The sequence below is a fragment of the Embiotoca jacksoni genome, unplaced genomic scaffold, assembly GCF_022577435.1.
Source record: "Embiotoca jacksoni isolate LCO1_2020_lvr unplaced genomic scaffold, fEmbJac1.0.p SCAF_2, whole genome shotgun sequence".
NCBI lineage: Eukaryota > Metazoa > Chordata > Actinopteri > Embiotocidae > Embiotoca > Embiotoca jacksoni.
In genome coordinates this window covers 19,684,867-19,702,366 of record NW_027185340.1, presented here as the reverse complement: position 1 = coordinate 19,702,366, position 17,500 = coordinate 19,684,867, and the positions used below count along the sequence as shown (strand labels likewise).

Genomic DNA, 17,500 nt, shown 5'->3' with positions numbered 1-17,500 from the left:
TTAGTTTCCTAACCCCAACCATAGTTTTTGTTACTAGCCCCAACCATGTTATTATTTAGTAACCCCAACCACTTGTTTTTGCAAAAAGTTTTGCCTTCCTGTGAATCCACTACAGGAAAACGTGCAACTTTCACGCCTAGACAGCCCAAAGCGTTTTTGCTGTAGTGGATGGGCACGTCTTTTACACGCTTTACCGTGACACTGGGATGCAAGAATATGTGTATATTCTCTATGGACAAAAGAAGGAAAGAAGAAAAAGAAGTACAAAAATAAATAAACATTGTATATTTTTCATCATCAGTCTGGTAATTGTATGAGGAGGGTATTTGAATGCAGCCGGCTTACAATGAGGTCTGCAGGCACATTGGCCCTGTCAACAGTAAGAAGGAGAGGGTGGATGGTTAAGGATGCCAACAATAAAAATGCTCAGTCAGTATAGGAATGAAAAAGAAAGAAAAAGAAATCGATGAAAAGGTATATTTGCTCCCCCCTTGTAGTGCAAATGTATGCATCTCATGCTGATGGCCGCAGGCAGCCAAACAGACCTGCAGACCCAGCAGTCTCAGAAGTCCCAGTGAAGTAAGGACATCACAAAACCCGAACCCCTTAACCCCACCGAGCACCCTCCGTGTTCAAAGCCCCACCGCAAGATTGGCCAGCACCGCCTCCACACCAGCTAGCAGCACACCCACCGGGTTGGCCACCGAGTGGTGTGTGTTCATGCCGGCCTTTTTTCTCCCCCAGTCCTCTTGGGCGGTGTTGCTTTTGCTTTAAAGCAACCGAAGGACCTCGGGGCAGGCGCTGACCTTTCAGACCGAGCATCCCAATGGACCGCACCAAGACCCCTTTGATGGGATTCTTACTTTTCATATTTATTAAAGTCTATAGCCTGTATACATATACTGTTGCTGGCCATAGGCTGTAGATACTGAGCCTGTCAGCAGCAACCAGACACAAGACCCGTCTCCCACAAAGAGGACCCATCACTTCTTGGAGTGGACAGCCTGTGAGGATGCACAGGACCCCGAAATGTGTTATTTTGTGTAACATTGGCAAACTGCAAGGTGATGCAGTTTTAAAAAGAAATGCATTTATATAAGTAAGTGGGTAGAACTAAGAAAAGGTGCCCACAGACTGTCCACTTCCATTTTACTCTGCCCACTTGTCTTCACATGCGGCACAATGACTTTCTATTTCACTCACACCTCACGCTTCAAGTGTATAACTTAAATTGTTTTTATCCCTCTATTTCTATAAGTGTTTCTGTGGGTCGAGCTGTAAGCTCTGCCGGATCTGCACTCAATACTGCGCCTGAACACCTCCTGTGTAGTGATATGTATAGACGGACCACTGAAACTGCTGCTGCTGTGCTAATGTGCTGCTTTCACTACACAGGTTTTTGCGCAACCCAACAGCCAATAACTTATGCAAAAAGTAAATTCATTGGGAGACCAGTGCATTTTTGCTTGTGCATTTTTGCCTTCTTTTGACATTTTTTTCCCGTCTCCATGCACCTCAGAAGTAGGTGACGTTTGTGCCAGAAATCTCTAAATCACCACGTGAATAATTTCTCTAAAGGTCACACATTTTTGAAAGCCCAGACAAACACTGATGATAGAGAAAATTGTCCTGTAGGTTTATGTTAGAAGAAGCACAGTGCTGCCGTTAAGTGTGTAGGATGTTTTCAGCATCTTGACCGAGTCAGGTCCACTTTAAGTTCCCTCGTTGACCTCGTTAATCAGCTGACATGAGATGATCAGGTATGGTAGAATTTGGCTCCTCCAACTGGGAGGCAAGATTCTTTAACAACACGATCAAAAGCATCAGCGTGCTCTTTATTATTAACCTACTGCAGGGTTTCCACAATGTGACACATAGCCCTCTATACGCTGGTTAACGACAGCAAAACGTGTACCTTCCACGCCTAGACATTGCCAAGCGTAGCTATCTCATGTTTTTCTGTCGTGGATGGGCGTGTCTATTTCACCCCTTTACCATAATACTGGGTTGCTTACTGTTATGGTCTGTTATGCCTTAGTTGAATTCAGGACAACGGGTAGCCATGAATACGGTGTTAACAGCTTCATTAACAGCAACAAAGTGACTCGGCCACGAGGTCTGCAGGGTGACGATAACAGTTTAAACCAATTAAGGCCCTTAAAGGCTGATAGTTGTGTTAGTCTGTGCATGCCCTGCAGCCATTGTGTTTGTTTTTTTATTGCGACACTGAGAAGTTTTTGTCTTTGTGCGATGCAGTGGGCAGACGCCCCTTTCTGCATTCTGTCGTCAAGACAGCAGCCTCCGTAATTATCACGGGGAGAGCCACTGTAAACATCCCTGATAGTGAGATGATCAAATCAGTTGCTGAGGCACACCTCTTCATCCAACTCCCAACCGCCCTGTCCTTCCCTCTCCACCTCTCCATGCCCGCTAATTCCCTCTCAACTAGCAATTTTATAGCTCAGTGCCTGCTGAAATCCTCCAATGTCACCCTATAGGTATAAAAAAAAACAACAACAATAACACAGCACCACAACCGCACACAGAGAGACAATTTCCTGTCTGCTCCAGACACATTCAGCTCCATGTCGATGAGTTCTGTTCCTATTGCTGCTGATGTCAGGTTCCCCCTTCAATTTTTATTTCTCCTGATAAATTAGATTTGTTTCTGAATTGGGAGGAAATGGCTGGAATCTTATCCATTGCCCGTAGTGTAATTTGCCTAGGAATGTAGTCAGCTGCGTCTAATTGCGTTCAAATCGGAGATTTGACTGCTGGGGGACGGACAAAGGCTTTGGCACCCACCATGTAAATGATATCAAATCAAATTTAAATGTGTGCAGGAAATTCTAAGTAAAAGCTTATTGATGGAATTAGCTTTTATTGTCCCGCGCTCCTCGCATGCTGTAGGTAGTCTAAGCTTAGATTTAACCGCCATAATGGTTTAATGCAGATGAATACGTCTCATTAAATCCCCTCTCCGCCTTTGTTTGTCTAGTAAAATCAGGCATTGCTCTCTCTTTACACATCAGCGACTGCAACGAGGCTACCTTTAGAATTAGAAAACCTTAATACAAGAAAGGAATAATGAAACGGCTTCGGGCAAAGTGAATGCCTCTTCTCCTGTCTCACCATCATATTTTATGTCTCTTTCCTCTTATAATTCTCTGTTGCTGTAGTGAAGAATACATGTGTTCTTCCCCGACAGGCACATTTGGATCATTTGTGCCACGTGCAGAAGTCACTCTCCATTATATGATCTGATCTAAGCTGACGGACACAAACAGCCTTAGTATTGATGCTTAGATGAATAAGTGTCACCGTGTCTCGTTAAACTGTCATCCAAACTTTATGTAGATAATGTGTGTGCAGCACTGTATGCCACTCTTGTTGTCACGGTGGGTGTAGAATAAGATGAAGTACGAGTGGCATTTGTTTGCATTGGCACACATTCCTCAAAGACTGTACGCCACAGCAGTATGGACCTGACAGTGCATTACACTGAAGCTTAATTCTAATCATAGTTCTATATTATATCGTACAATGCAAATAAATGAGTGTAATATAAAAAAAACAACTTAGCAAATTAGAATTTTGCAATCAGATATGTGTGAATAAATGAGATATTTTTTGATATTTTCTCAAACTGCTCAGCTCTACAGTGTGTTCGAGTCTACAAAGGTAACTGTACCTTCACTTCTTGCTGCAGTCAGTGGTTGCATCACATACTCGATGTTTATAAGTGGAAACACCAAAAATTCAATTCAGTCAGGAAACTGAGTCAGATTTAACCGTTTATTAAAGATGTACATACATTTTTGTTTGGCGGTGACTGTGGAAGGAAGCGAGAAGAAGAGGTGTGAAGGTGAAGATGGGTTTGAGTCATACACAGAAAGAGGAGAGTGTAATAAAGGTCTGATTTATAAGACAGTTTTTGTGGCTATTATCAGTACAAAGTTGTTACTGTAACTCAAAAACAGCCTGCGTGGGAATTTATTTGTTTTTTTTGTTTGTAGTAATGACAAGGGGTCCACCGATACCTTATTTTCTCGACCAATACTGATTATTGGTAATCAAGCAGATCGATGACTGATATCTGGAGCCGATATACATGTGCAGTGAAAATGAAAATCTTTGTGTCCAAATTTAGAACAGCAACAACAACAAAAAAATCCTTTATTAAAGCACCATTTAAAATGTGTTCAGTCGGGACACTGCGTCATAATTAAACATTTATTAAAGACATACATACAGTTTTGTTTGGAGGTGACTCTTTACGAGTGATGCTCTTGGAACAGTCTGAGCAAGCATGACACAGACCATTTCTGAGATCACAAAACGCCCCAGCAGAGCTTGAAATATCCAACTTTTGAATGAATGGACAAAATATAAACAGAAAAAAACGTTCGTCATATGAGGAGGCTGAGGAGGTGGGAGAGATTTGCTGCGGGTTTTTAGTGGCTTGTTGAAGAGTGATGTGGTGAATGAATGAACGGGGGCACGGTTTTAAAGAGCACTAGTTGGGAGGCGCGGAGTGAAGCCTTTGTAAGATTCGACGTGACAGACTCCGACCTGCCTAAACTACCGTGAAGGTCCATGAAACATCTGAGAATTATTGTAAATTGTTCCGTGGAAATAAAAGTATTAATAAAAGCAAAATGTGGAATTGCGTAATGGAAGATTTTTCAGGTTCATTATTGACAAGACTGAAATATCGGCAGTTTTTTGGGCTTTGAAATACAATCAGTGGAGTTTGACCTTCCTGGAATCCTGCATATACAATTTTTACAGCAGCAGTCTGCCACAACTTTGCTTTGCACTCCGTCTTTCATAATTTCTCCTCGCTTAATCGATTTAAGGTTTATGCTTACCGCAGGTGAAGGCTGAGACAGCCCGGGGACACAATAACTCGTTTGGGAGTGTTTGTGGAAGGCAGACAAGGCAGACAAGGCAGACAAGGCAGACAAGGCAGACAAGGCTATAGTATATCCAATATAATGAGATGTACTTTTTCATTCACCAAAGATTTTACTGCAAAACCAGAGAAGCAAAAGTACTTGAGTGCAGCAGTTCATTCCACAAGACAGGAGAGGAAGGACAGATGAGATCACTGCACTGTGATCTACATGCAAAACAATGCAGACACAAAGCCGTAAAAAACAAAAACAAAACAAAAATAAAATATATAGCTATATATATATATATTTCTCTTGTTTTGCAAATTTCAGGCATTTAAGCCGCAGACCCTGTATTAGTTTAAAAAAAAAAAACCTATTATGTCATAATATTTGCCTACATGTTGCAGATACTGTAAACAGGCTGCAGCATCAGCGATGTGAATTTAATACAGTATATATATATTATAATATGAATAATATACATTTTCTCATAATTTCTAAAGTGTATTAGCGTTATTATTTCTATCAAACAGCTGGTGGGATCACATGAAATGGATAATAATAAAGCGCAGTTTGCATTGAAACTTGTACATCCACATTAACGTACCCTGACGTAGTGGAAGTGAGGAATATAATTATATTATAAATGTTGGGAAGGTGACTTTTGAATATTAATAAGTTACAGGTTATTAGTTACCTTGTTAAAATCTATTAAGTAAAATAAGTATTTAGATTACTTAAAAAAATAAAATAATGTAACCTAATATTTTTGATTACTTTTTGTTCACTTTTCTAACAAATGTTGTTAAACTGGGCAATGAAGCTGAAAAGTCCTAAATATTTTTTTTAAACCAGCCAGTGTAAAAATCTCAACATTACTCATCATAGGGTCAAACTTTAATTAAACGTTCTTCAATATAACTTGATTTGAGATGCGAATGTTTTGCACAACCACCAACAAAAACCACAAGCATCTGGATCACAACTGACTGCAGTGAGGTAAAAATGTCCCCGTGACCTCAAACCAAGTCAACATTCAGGTCGACTCTATGCTCAGTGATGAGAACTGCCAACAGGACTGGGTGCCGTTTACAGGCTTTTCACACTGGTTCCTGAATGACTGTTACCGGGCAGCATGGCCAACCGCCTTGGTATGGTTGTTCAGGGCAATGTTGGCAGTATTGATTTGATTTGATTGGCAGATGAGAGGCGGTGCAGTTTCAAAGAAGAGAACCAATCAAAGACAAGTCTCACAATTTGAGCACATACACCTAAATATATGGAGCCTGTTTAGACGTAAGCAGAAGACTTTCCTGTGCAGTGAAAAGCTGCAAAGCAGCAGGGTGAATATTGTATATAAGCTTTTTTACCCCCAAAAAATGGATTCAAATATAACTGCTGAATAATCACCCACATCTTGAATTATAACTGTAATTAAATAACTTTTTTTTTCACTCACTGCATCTGATTATATTAAATGTATTTCTTAATTTTATCATATGTAACTAGTTTCTCCCCATCGCTGCATATTATTACTATAATTTTAAACTCTTTAGAATAAGAGATGATAAATAAACCAGGTAAATGACTCTTCACATTATTGACGAAGCCTCTGCAGAAGATCTTTTTGATCTTTTTTTCAAAGGATAACTTTAATAACTAACAGTATTTTTTTAATTGAGTATTACATATGCTACTCTTAATCTATTCCTGGCATTCATTTCCTCAGAACTATATAAAGCGTTTTCTCTTTAGAACCGTCGCTGGTTTGCCAGGAACCGATTTAGTAATTTCTTTGCTCCGATAGTGCTAAACTCAGCATTCATATTAATATGCTGCTGTGCCATTACACTGCTGCGTGAGTCAATAAACTTGTATATGTGAAACCAATATGAAGGGGACAGTGACTAATTGAGAATTATCTCACACGGACCAAAGGCCAGTGGCAGCACTCTCCAGGCCGACGCTGATAATGCTAAATGCAATAAGACGACAACATGTAGAAGCTTTGCCGTTTCCTATTAGCCATCTGATCTATTTGAGCTGTTAAGCCCCGGGACCTCAGCTTGGCTTCGGCTCTGGCTGTCGATGATTCACGAGGCGGTGAGAAATGGTATTTCATGGGTAAACAAAAGTAAGCCTGTGCAGATGGCGTTATTTTTCTCTCCCCTGTCCAACCTGCTGTCATTGTTAAAATGGCTCAGCTTCTGCTCAAATGCTGCTCGTCATTTGTCACACTATCGCCAAGGTCAGAGTCCAGGCGAGGGTAAACTCAGATCTATAAATAACCCGATGGCACTGCATGTGCACTAACACACACACACACACACACACACACACACACACACACACACACACACACACACACACACACACACACGTGAACAGTGAAATGAGTAAAAAAAATTAGCTCATTAGCAGGAGTTTGATGAAGATGACAGGGGTCTTAATCAAATGTCTGAGTCAACACTGGCATCCTAATTTGACATCATGTCTGATTACACGCACTCAACATTGTGCAGCAAAAAGCTACAAAGCAACAGAATACATATATTATTCTACATAGTTTAAGATTATACTCAGATGTAACCATTTAATAATCACCAACATCTTCAATTATAAATAAATTACTTTTTTTTTTTTCGTTTATTTTCTAATTTTTACTGGTTATGATGTAATTTCATTACATGTAAGTTTCTCTCCATCACTGCATATTATTTCTACATTTTTAAATAAAAACATAATACAGGTTGACAAAAGCTTCATTAAAAGTGGTAAGACTCTTTTCAACTTTGCCTTGAGTGAAAGAATGGAAACAAGCTGGTGATAATTGTGAGACAACGATAGCAATAAGAGATGAAAAACGACAAATTCAACATTAGCGTTCTAATTTTATAGCGTGTCTGATTACAAACACAATATTATAATGTTAACAGTAAATGCAGGGATGTGTGTGTAAGCGGAGTAGATGTTGAGTTTTTTTTTTAAAATCTGCCGTGTCTCGTCTGTGACCCTCTGTGTTCATACTGTACCTAAGAGCTTGTCTTTTTAGCTTATTATCGAGATGTCCCGTAGCTTTCAAATGAAGCGAAGCCAGCAACACAGATCAAACTCAGCAACAGCTGAAAGGACAGTCGAGACTCGCACACCGAGCTCTTAAAAAAACTACAGAAACACGCTGATGATCTGTGTTGTTGTTTTCTTTTTTTTGGGAGGGGGGGGGGGGTGACAGACTGGTGTTGTCGTGTCCAGCTGAGCGGGAGGAGGGTGGGAGCAGCGACAGTGCACCATCCTCTGAAGTCAAATAGTTGACTTCGCTGTAAAGTGGCACATCGACCGTACGCACGTTCTCAAAAAAAAACAAACTGCTGTTAGTCAGCGCAGATAAGAGGAAGTGCTCCGTTAACAACTCAACACTGCTTTCTCTCGGCTCTAATTATGGACTTTCTGTAACGATATAAGTTATTGTTATTTTCTTTTACATTAAGGCATTTTGTGCTGTTTCAAAGACAGATGATGTGATTACGGAGAATGGCCTTTGTTAGCGAACAGCAAAGCCATATGATTACAGAGGGGCCGTCGTCTGCTTCACCACTTTACAGCACAGATGCCTCGCTGACACTGATTGGTGACAATTATGTGAAAAAGAATCGCCACGATACATTGAGCGTGACGAAGCACTCCGTTAATGTTACACATGGACAATTTACTAATCGTTAGACGAGAACACCCACTTCCACTTCCCCTTTTATTGCGTATCCGCACAGTGGGAACTTTTTAACTTATATCTCCGTGTGTATTTTGTGGTACTTTTTTTTAGCTCCTACTCCTGATTAGGTACTTCCTCGTGACAATGGGAACTGCGGTTACATCAGTGTACATTGATTGGACGACCAAAGGAGCACAGGCAACCGGCGTGTTTAAAACACAGTGTAAACAGTAAACTAACAGTAATCTACAGCTAGGGACGAAGCTGTTTACAACTGCGGAGGAAAGAGTTTCAAATGGAGGCACACAATACTGAGAAATGAACTGGCAACAAAGTCCAGGATTTATTAAGGCTTTACACATCGGAGGAAATACAGCGTGACTTTGAGTTGTTGAAGAGAAATATCAAAAGTTGCTCCGTTTATGTTGTGTCACGCAGTCGTACTATTGTTGAAGTACCGGAGGTTCTGGATTATTCATCTAAAGTGGGATTGTCTGACTTCAGTCACAACATCGTCCTGCAAAGGCTTCACAATAAAAGCCTTTTTTGAAAAATTCTTTTTTTTTTTTTTTCTGATAAAACGCTATAGGGCTTAATGCCTATAACGAGGCTTCGAGTTGATTTTGTGAATCAATTAATACATCTCAAATGTAATTATGACAAATGAGACCATTCCATTTTTATTTTTTTTGTATTGGCTCTCTTGAATGAAACATGCTTCGGATCTTCAAACAGGTAAAATGTGGACATGAATTTCAACTGGATCAATAAAACGGAAAACGTTTAGTATGAAAATGCAACTTGATAGCAGTGTTATGAAGTTGTGTTATGGGGAAGGCTTTTTTTTTTTTTCAGTTTAGTCAATATCCAAGTCATATTTTTGGCAAAGCCTGTCCCTTGTAAGTCCACCAGAAGAGAGACTGCAGTGCGCTCCGACGTGTCCTCATTCACTCCCTGCCGATCTGCCTTTGTCCTAAATATTGCATTATTACCGGCCGCGGTGTCGGTCAGGTCCTACTGGAATTCACGCATGGAATAACACCATCATCATTGTTAACTCAGCCATACCCCTTAATTCTCCCCTAACATCCCACGTGACCCATTATTTTCTGTGGTCGACTCAACCCGATGAATAATTGACTGTATTGATTGGGTGTGATGGCATTTGTCCCAGAGAGAGCCAGGTAGAATTACAGTCAGTCAGTTTTAATTAAAGCACGGGTCTAATCGTTGTCTTCATTGAATAAATACATGACAGGTGATGGTGGTAAAACGAGAGGCACGGATTTGTGCACGTTGCAGGCATGTCGTGTTCCTTTTTGTTTGGTCAGGACACTGAGATTTCACTTAATGTATGTCATTTTATCATTTCATTTTGATTTATTGTCTGATTATATGGAAGATTGGAAATAAAATGTTGGCTGAGAATCATCAGGTTTTTACATTTCTTCAGTATTTAAAGTGTCACTTTGGGTGACTAGGTCATCGTGACCCATATCTATATAGGTCTAGGTCTATTTAGTGATAGATCCAGAGGTAAACTGGAAACAGGTGCTCTTACTAGATAATTTGGCATGCTGGTAAATGGAAGCATATCAAATTTGGCCAACTTTTGAAAAAAGTTGAAAAAAAATTGCCATCCTCAGCAGCTCACTTCTTGTGTTTACCATGCAGACTAATATCAGAAATGAAATAAAATCAAACAGTTGTCAAGTAAACGGGAAAGTCTGGACCTCTCATGAATATTCTGCGAGAGTGTTTTGATGATTTAAATGTTGTTTCACACTAATAAGATATCGGTAAAGCAACAGCCACAGTACATTCAGACATTTCTGGTCTTGAGCTGGTACCCAAGGTGTTGTTTTATACCAAAATAACAACAACAACAAAAAAACTACTCGTAACTACATAAACTAGTGTAGGGTACCTTAAAGTAAGATTTTGGAAAACATGATTGTTGATAGCAATTTTGTCTTTGTGCCGTCACTTTTGGTTTTGTTGCTTTATATCAGCCTATAGAAAGTTCAATCATGCTTTTAAAACACCGAAGGGTCACAGTTGCACGTTTGTTAGCCAGCAAAGCTAATAAGCAACTTGCTGTATAGCTACATTGACAAAAGGGTCTTCTGTTTTTCAGCTACACATTTTCTTTATAATTACAATTTAATACATGAAAGTGAAAAGTGTAAAACTTTGAAGTTTTTTGAAGGTACTTTGATAATAATAATGATAATAAATAATAATACAATGCAATGATGATAATAATAAACTTTACTTGTACAGCACCTTTCATACAAGAAATGCAGCTCAAAGTGCTTCACAGCAAGAGACTTACCCCAATTTTCTTTGAAAGCTTATTGATAGAGCCAGCACAACAGTTTGGCCTTTGCTCCACTATTTGTGCTGAACCATTTTTTTTGGTGCGTAACACAGAGATAATAGTAATATCGGCAATGCGTCTAAAATCATCTACGTATCACTTATCTAAGCACCTGAGCGAACGCTCTTTGTCAGGATAACAGCAGTCATTACAGTGACAGTTGACAGCCGATTATTCAACGTTGAGATACAGTAGAAACCGCCAAACATGTAGCCAGAAGCATGACGGTCTGACTCTAAATCTCCCGGATGAATATAGCAAAAGAGTGTTAGAGGAGACAAAGAGATGCTTACAAAGCCTTCGTCCTTGTACTTTTACTTTCAGGGTGAGTAAAAAAAAAAAAAAATGAAGGCACAGGCTTTCTTGTTTATACTGCCCGGCCTGTCAGGAGTTTATTTATAAGCCCGCGTGTCCTTCCGCAGCACAGACCTGCACCTTTAGGTGAGGTAAATAAACACATTTTGAAAATGAATGACACGATGACACAAAGTCAAAGGAAAAAAAAAAAAAATAGCAGAGGGGAAGATGCTCCAAGCTGAACCAATCTGAGTTACAGTGAGTGGTTTTTTTGTGTTGGAAGTGGTCAAATGCGTAGATATATTTATGTTTCCTTTAAACCATGTTTATGCCAGGTTCCGTCTTAGCGAGTTTTTTTTTCTTTTTAATTTGTTGTTAAAGCGATAAAACAATGACTGCGATGCTTATTTCCCATCTATTTTCCAAAAGGATGCCACAGCCAGTCCTTCAGTCTACATAGATTTATTGAGTGATGTATTTCCCCTGACGAGGGTGTAATGATTGCGATAAAATCCAGTTGCCGTCTCATTCCCTGTACAAGGTGAACCGTTTATCAAAGCCCTTCCTATGCTGCCACAATAACGGTAATGGAGAGACTCGGTGGGTCAAAATTCTCTTAGTGGTTCTATCAATATAATTAAGTTAATAAATTGAGGATGATGATTCAAAAAGTGGCTAAAGAGGAAATTGGGTGAGAAAATGAGATGGAGAGACAGTGCTAAAGAGAGGGTGGAAGAATCTCATGCACTGTGGCACAAGGGCAATTTAGAGTTTGCAGTGAGTTTTCAAGGACACGTCAGGCCTTTCGTGGTATTAATGAAATGAGCAGCAGCCCAAGTCTTGATAATAGATCAGTCTTATGAGTCCAAAGGGGGGCTGTGAATAATGAAGCAGGGAATGCATGCGATGTGTGTCTGTGGTCGTGGTGACTCGAGCTGCTTGAGAAGTCCCTGAACACGTGTTACTCAAAATCTGAAAATTAATTTTGAAAGCTTCTTTGGTAAATATGGGTCTTAGCCGGAAACATCTGCGATAAAGACCTGGTGGGGCTTAAGTCACAATTGTCTTGTTGGTCAATATATAATACATTTAAATGAGGCCGACGCATTAGAGCCTTAAGCTGCAATACCACCGAGTGCCACTGGAGGTCGGCTCCAAAAAGCCTCCTGCTCCATAGACTCCCATTCAACTAATCTCAGTTTCATAATATTCTCATTCAAATGTTTTCCACGAGAATATTTTGGCGTTGTTAGCTAAAGTCGTTCCTCCATATTTGCTTTTTTTGGTGGTCGATCTGAAAATAATCCTGTCATTAATTTGAAAAAAAAAAAGCCTCAAAAAGAAGTGTTTTTGTTTGACTGACAGGCCTGTGGTGCGGTCAGGTTACGGCTATCGGTGGGCGGGACGTGGTATCGCTGGGTTTCCAATCAGATCAGTCAGATCCACCGCTCGCTCCTCCACCAGCTCGTCCAAATTTGGTCACTTTTGGCTCTAAACCGCTCCGAACTAGCAAAACGGTGCCGGCGCAACACCTGAACTCGAGGCTGGATAACGGCCGTTCACAAACCAATGGTTGACGTCACTGTTGGTTTGCAGTTGGTCAAAATGAATAAGTGCTACACTGCTTTTAATCACGTCATGTGCTTCGAAAATGGATCTCAGAGGAAATCTGAGACAGGTGCGAAGACATCACCCTCCCCCTGATTGGCCATCACCCCGTGCCCCCTCCCCTCCAGCCAGTCAAAGTGTAGCGGTGTGTTGGTGGGCAGCAAATCACAGCATTTCACCTGCAGGGTTTTGTGGGTAATTGAGGCCAGAAGGAGCTGCAGAGGGAATACATTTATAGGAAGAGGGGGGTGGGTGGGGGGGGGGACTCAATTCATCTTATCGGAGGCAGCAGATCTGGTGGAAGACCCAGTTTAAGATTCTCTCGTGCCAGGATTCAGAGATGGAGTCGCAGGCAAAAGCTTCACAAACTCTCCCCGATAACTATTTTAACTGCAGAAAATATCACAAGCAAAGTACTCTACGGTTCTTCAGATTGATGAAACCAAGCTGAATGCAAATGCCTGCCGTATTCTCCATCTGCCAAAGATGCGGCTACGTCTCCGTTCGAGGGTCACGACACGCGACTCGGACGCACAAAGGACGACCCGGCGGCTCCGGCAGAAAGAATGTTTTGCCACGGGTCAGGAGCTGTAATTCGAAGGAAAGGTTGGCCAAGCAGGGATCGAACCATGCAAATCCATTTCCGCTCCTCAAGCGCCGAGGCACATATCAGAAACACTGAGTTTCATTCTTCAGGCTGACAGTGTGGCTCACGCAAAGCCCTCCACTGCAAATCCTCCTCAGTGCAGAGGATTGCATTGAGAGTACAAAGCCCCAATGTGACCCATGTTAATAGGTAATGTAAGCGGCGCCGCTGTGTGCGGTGGCTGTAATGTGTGATCGTCAGGAGTGAGCTGCATTGCAATGACTCGACATAATTTCGCTCTCTGACCGAGCGTCTTATTTCTTGACGTCACGCGTGGTGTCTGTTGTCGTCACTCTAAAGTAACAGCCGCTTCACGTTCACCCATCCTGGTCCTGAAGTGGTGCCGAAGCAGTTGTTTTATACCAACGCAACAACAACAACAAAACCTACTCAGCTCATGTAAACTGAGAAGTGACTCAGCCCCATAATTTATGATTTTTGAAAATATGACTGTCGAGACTGATATCGTGCGTTCACTTTGATGCTGGGGTGCTTTTAGCGGAGCTTACCGCAAGGACTGTCGGCGTGCGTGAAGAGCCGGCCTGTCAAAGATGATGAACAAGGATTTGAAAAAAAATAAAAATCAAACATGCTTTTAAAACTCCACAAAGGTCTCGGTTGCATGTTTGTTAGCCAGCAAAGCTAATTAGCACCTCGCCATATCCAATGCCAAAAAGGTCTTCTGTTGTTTTTCACTAACATTTTAATGTATTTATTTATTTTTTTTACAAATTTGCCTTCTGAACACATATCTAATTTTTTACAACACATGCGGCATCTGTTTTCTTTACTACCATTGATATTAACCCAATGACTTCGTAGCAAGTCGTCACATTCATCAACAAATACGCCGACCGCTTCTCCCTGCTCCCCTCTGACCTCCTCTTCTCCTTTATTCTGCCTCTCTGCAGGACCTGAGCGGAGGGAGTCCTCCTCAGAGGAACTGGAAGGGGATCGCCATCGCTCTGCTGGTCATCTTGGTGGTCTGCTCCCTCATCACCATGTCTGTCATCCTCCTCACACCAGGTACAACCCAGGCTGGATTGTGCCTTGCTCTCCGCTTTAAAGGTCACGTGTCCGCTCTGGTTCAAGAAGCCATGCTTTTACATCTGTTTTTTTTTTTGCTGCAACTTTTAACACCCCCGCATTCCCCCAAAATAACTGCATGATACGACATTAAAGTTGCGCTTATCGATACTTTACATCAAATGACGACGTGTGATGTAAAATTCTTTGTATACCTTGGTACTAAAGAGAATTGTCACCCAACTCTGCACCTTCTATGCCCTCCAGCAAGCTTGGTTGGCATCTTTTAGCCCAATTGTTTTGGTTTTACGCCCCGTAAACTGTATTGTCATCAGTGTGATTAGCTTTTGCTGTTCCCAAGTGGCCAAAAAAGTAAACTGATGCAAATGTATGGAGTGAATCAAATTCTTGCTTGGTATAGAAATAAATGGCAGTAGATGAACAGATCACCTTTACCACCACCTCTCTCTATGTTACTGATGTCTATCTGGTGTCCAAATTAAAGCTGCTCCAGTAAATACTGTAGTTTTATTAGAAAAATTCAAAAGTCAAATTTGTTATGTGAAGTGAGTCATTCCTGCAATTCTACAGAGAATTTTAGCCCCTTTCAGCTAATTGTTTTGGCTTCCTGTAATCCAGCTTTACCGTGTTGGTTCAGTGTCACCGCCCCATCAAACATCACACAGAAGAAGCAGCGATGTGGTGAGAAGACCACTGGAACCTCCGAGTTTCTAAGATATTTGTTTAATCTAAGTAGCTCATCATTATTCTTTGCCCATTTTAATACTACTGTACACTGCATACCTGTTCCCAAAATTATGAAAGAACACCTCCCTCTACTGAGATGTAAAATCATCACAATCCACCGCCCATGCCGCCACACTGTCCCCTTGGTGTATTCCACGGTTGGTTAGACTTTCATTGCCTCCATAAACAAACATGCTGTGTGGAGTTATCAAGGAAAGCCAATATGGCTGACATTCAAAAAGAGTTGGCCCTCCTATTCTGCTCACAATCAGCAGCTGTCCTGTTCAGAAGGAGCTTACAAATGGCATGTTCTCTTTCTGCTAAAGGCATAACATTTCATAATTAAAAATGAAACATTTCCAGGGGCAACACCGGAACAGGATTTTGAAGGATTTTCTAGCCCAGTAATGATCACATTAATGAACGTTTGAAATACCATTGTGACAGACAATGTGCGTCTTTACCATTCACATGGATTCCTTTCTGTGTTTGTGTGAATGTGTGTGTGAGAAGAGAGTAAGGGCCTTTATGTACATTTGGATTTCAAGGACACTCAACACCTCTGTCTGCCAAGCAGATGTTACATCCTTCTGTGTCCATTCTGTCTTTCCATACATAGAAGACTTGTGGCCACTGCAAACACTTTGTTTAAATTTGGGATTTTTTTTTTTCTCCCCCCGTGGTATATATAAACTGACGTCTTTCATTTGAGAGAAATCATTTTCAAAACCTAAACCTTAAAGCTACATCAATCAACTTTTGGTCGCCAACAAGAAAAACTAGTAATTTTTTTCTTGGCCTCTGAATACTCTCAGTCTTACGCTACGTTTTGGTTTGTTATGGTCTCCACCAACTCCTGAAAGGAATTTATTTAGCTTGCTTCATGTTCAAACAGCAAAGTAACTTGTCGTTTCGATTGCTGAAGTGTAAAACTGTCCCATGAAATTCTCTTCTGCCGTCTAGATGTTGTTTATCAGGGAGGCTTGAGGAATAAAAATATACAAAAATAAATGGAAATTAATACTTATTGTAAGTTGCTTTGGATAAAAGCGTCTGCTAAATGAAATGTAATTTAATGTAATGTAATACGATTTTAGAGTAGCACTATGTACATATCAAAAATAACAATATTTTAGAAATGATTGAACACTGTGCAAGTGCAGAGCTAGCTGATATTTGTTGCTACAACTAACCCAATTTATATGAACTTGGCAGACAATTATTGTTGATTTAAAGAAGAAAACAGGGTTTTGAAAGTTGAAGAAAGTGTAAATATTCTATAATATAAAGCTCAAAAGTCTCACTTTAGAATAGGACCAATTTTGGGACAGTGCTCAATAGGAAGGACTTACGTTTCCACTTAATTATGGAATATATAACGTAATCACACACATCAAGTTACATTCAAATGGCAAAAACATAAAAACTAATTTATGTGTCAGTTTAATAACATTTTATTTAGTTTGCTGATTCAAATGCAAATTAATACCAGCTCAATAATAATGAATATAAAGACATTGGTCAGACTCTGGTGTTGTATTGAAGGTAAACGTACTCAATATTGACAGGATCACTCTGCATCATTGAAATTTGTTTCACTTTTCCATTTCCACTTGTCCTGGTAACTCCACCTGTTCTCACCTGCGTGTGCTCTGAAAGCTATGTCTCTAAAACATTCATGCACCGTAATGGTTTGCAGTAATGCTTTCTGTGCTCAGGGTCATCTTTTCTACAGGCTGACTGTGTTTCAAATATTTTTTTTGTCAGGAAAATGTTTGAATGCCGATGGCGAGAGTGATTCAGTTAATACCGGAGATTGATTTCAAGCTCAACGGCTATTTCGTTTTCTAGACTGAAGTGATGTTCGGTAACCGTAGAGGATGTCGCATCTGTACGCTGCCTGTGTTTTACAAAAAAAAGAAAAAAAAAAAAAAAGGTGCAACTTTCATGTCTTACATTCATGTCTTGTTTTGGCAGCTGACAGCCAAGCTGGAAGTGACTCTAAACTGTCTGTGGAGGATTTGTTCAAACCGGAGTTCAAGGTCCATGACCCGGAGGCCAAATGGATCAATGGTGAGTAAATCCACATCAACTGTACCCGCTGGAATTTAAGGCTGTTTGGCTATGAATGGAAATGAGCCGGGGCACCGCGGTGGATGAAACGCACTGTTTACAAGCTGCGGTTCGAA

The 17,500-nt window shown here is 40.6% G+C and overlaps 1 protein-coding gene across 2 annotated transcripts in view; it reads left to right on the top strand.

Moving 5' to 3' along the window:
* Positions 1-17,500, top strand: part of LOC138201445 (inactive dipeptidyl peptidase 10-like) — a 202,584-nt gene that overhangs the window by 107,733 nt on the left and 77,351 nt on the right. For both annotated transcript variants that reach the window (XM_069154957.1, XM_069154959.1), the window contains exons 2-3: positions 14,450-14,564; positions 17,289-17,384. In XM_069154957.1, the coding sequence (XP_069011058.1) occupies positions 14,450-14,564; positions 17,289-17,384 (211 nt within the window). The remainder of the gene's footprint in view (positions 1-14,449; positions 14,565-17,288; positions 17,385-17,500) is intronic.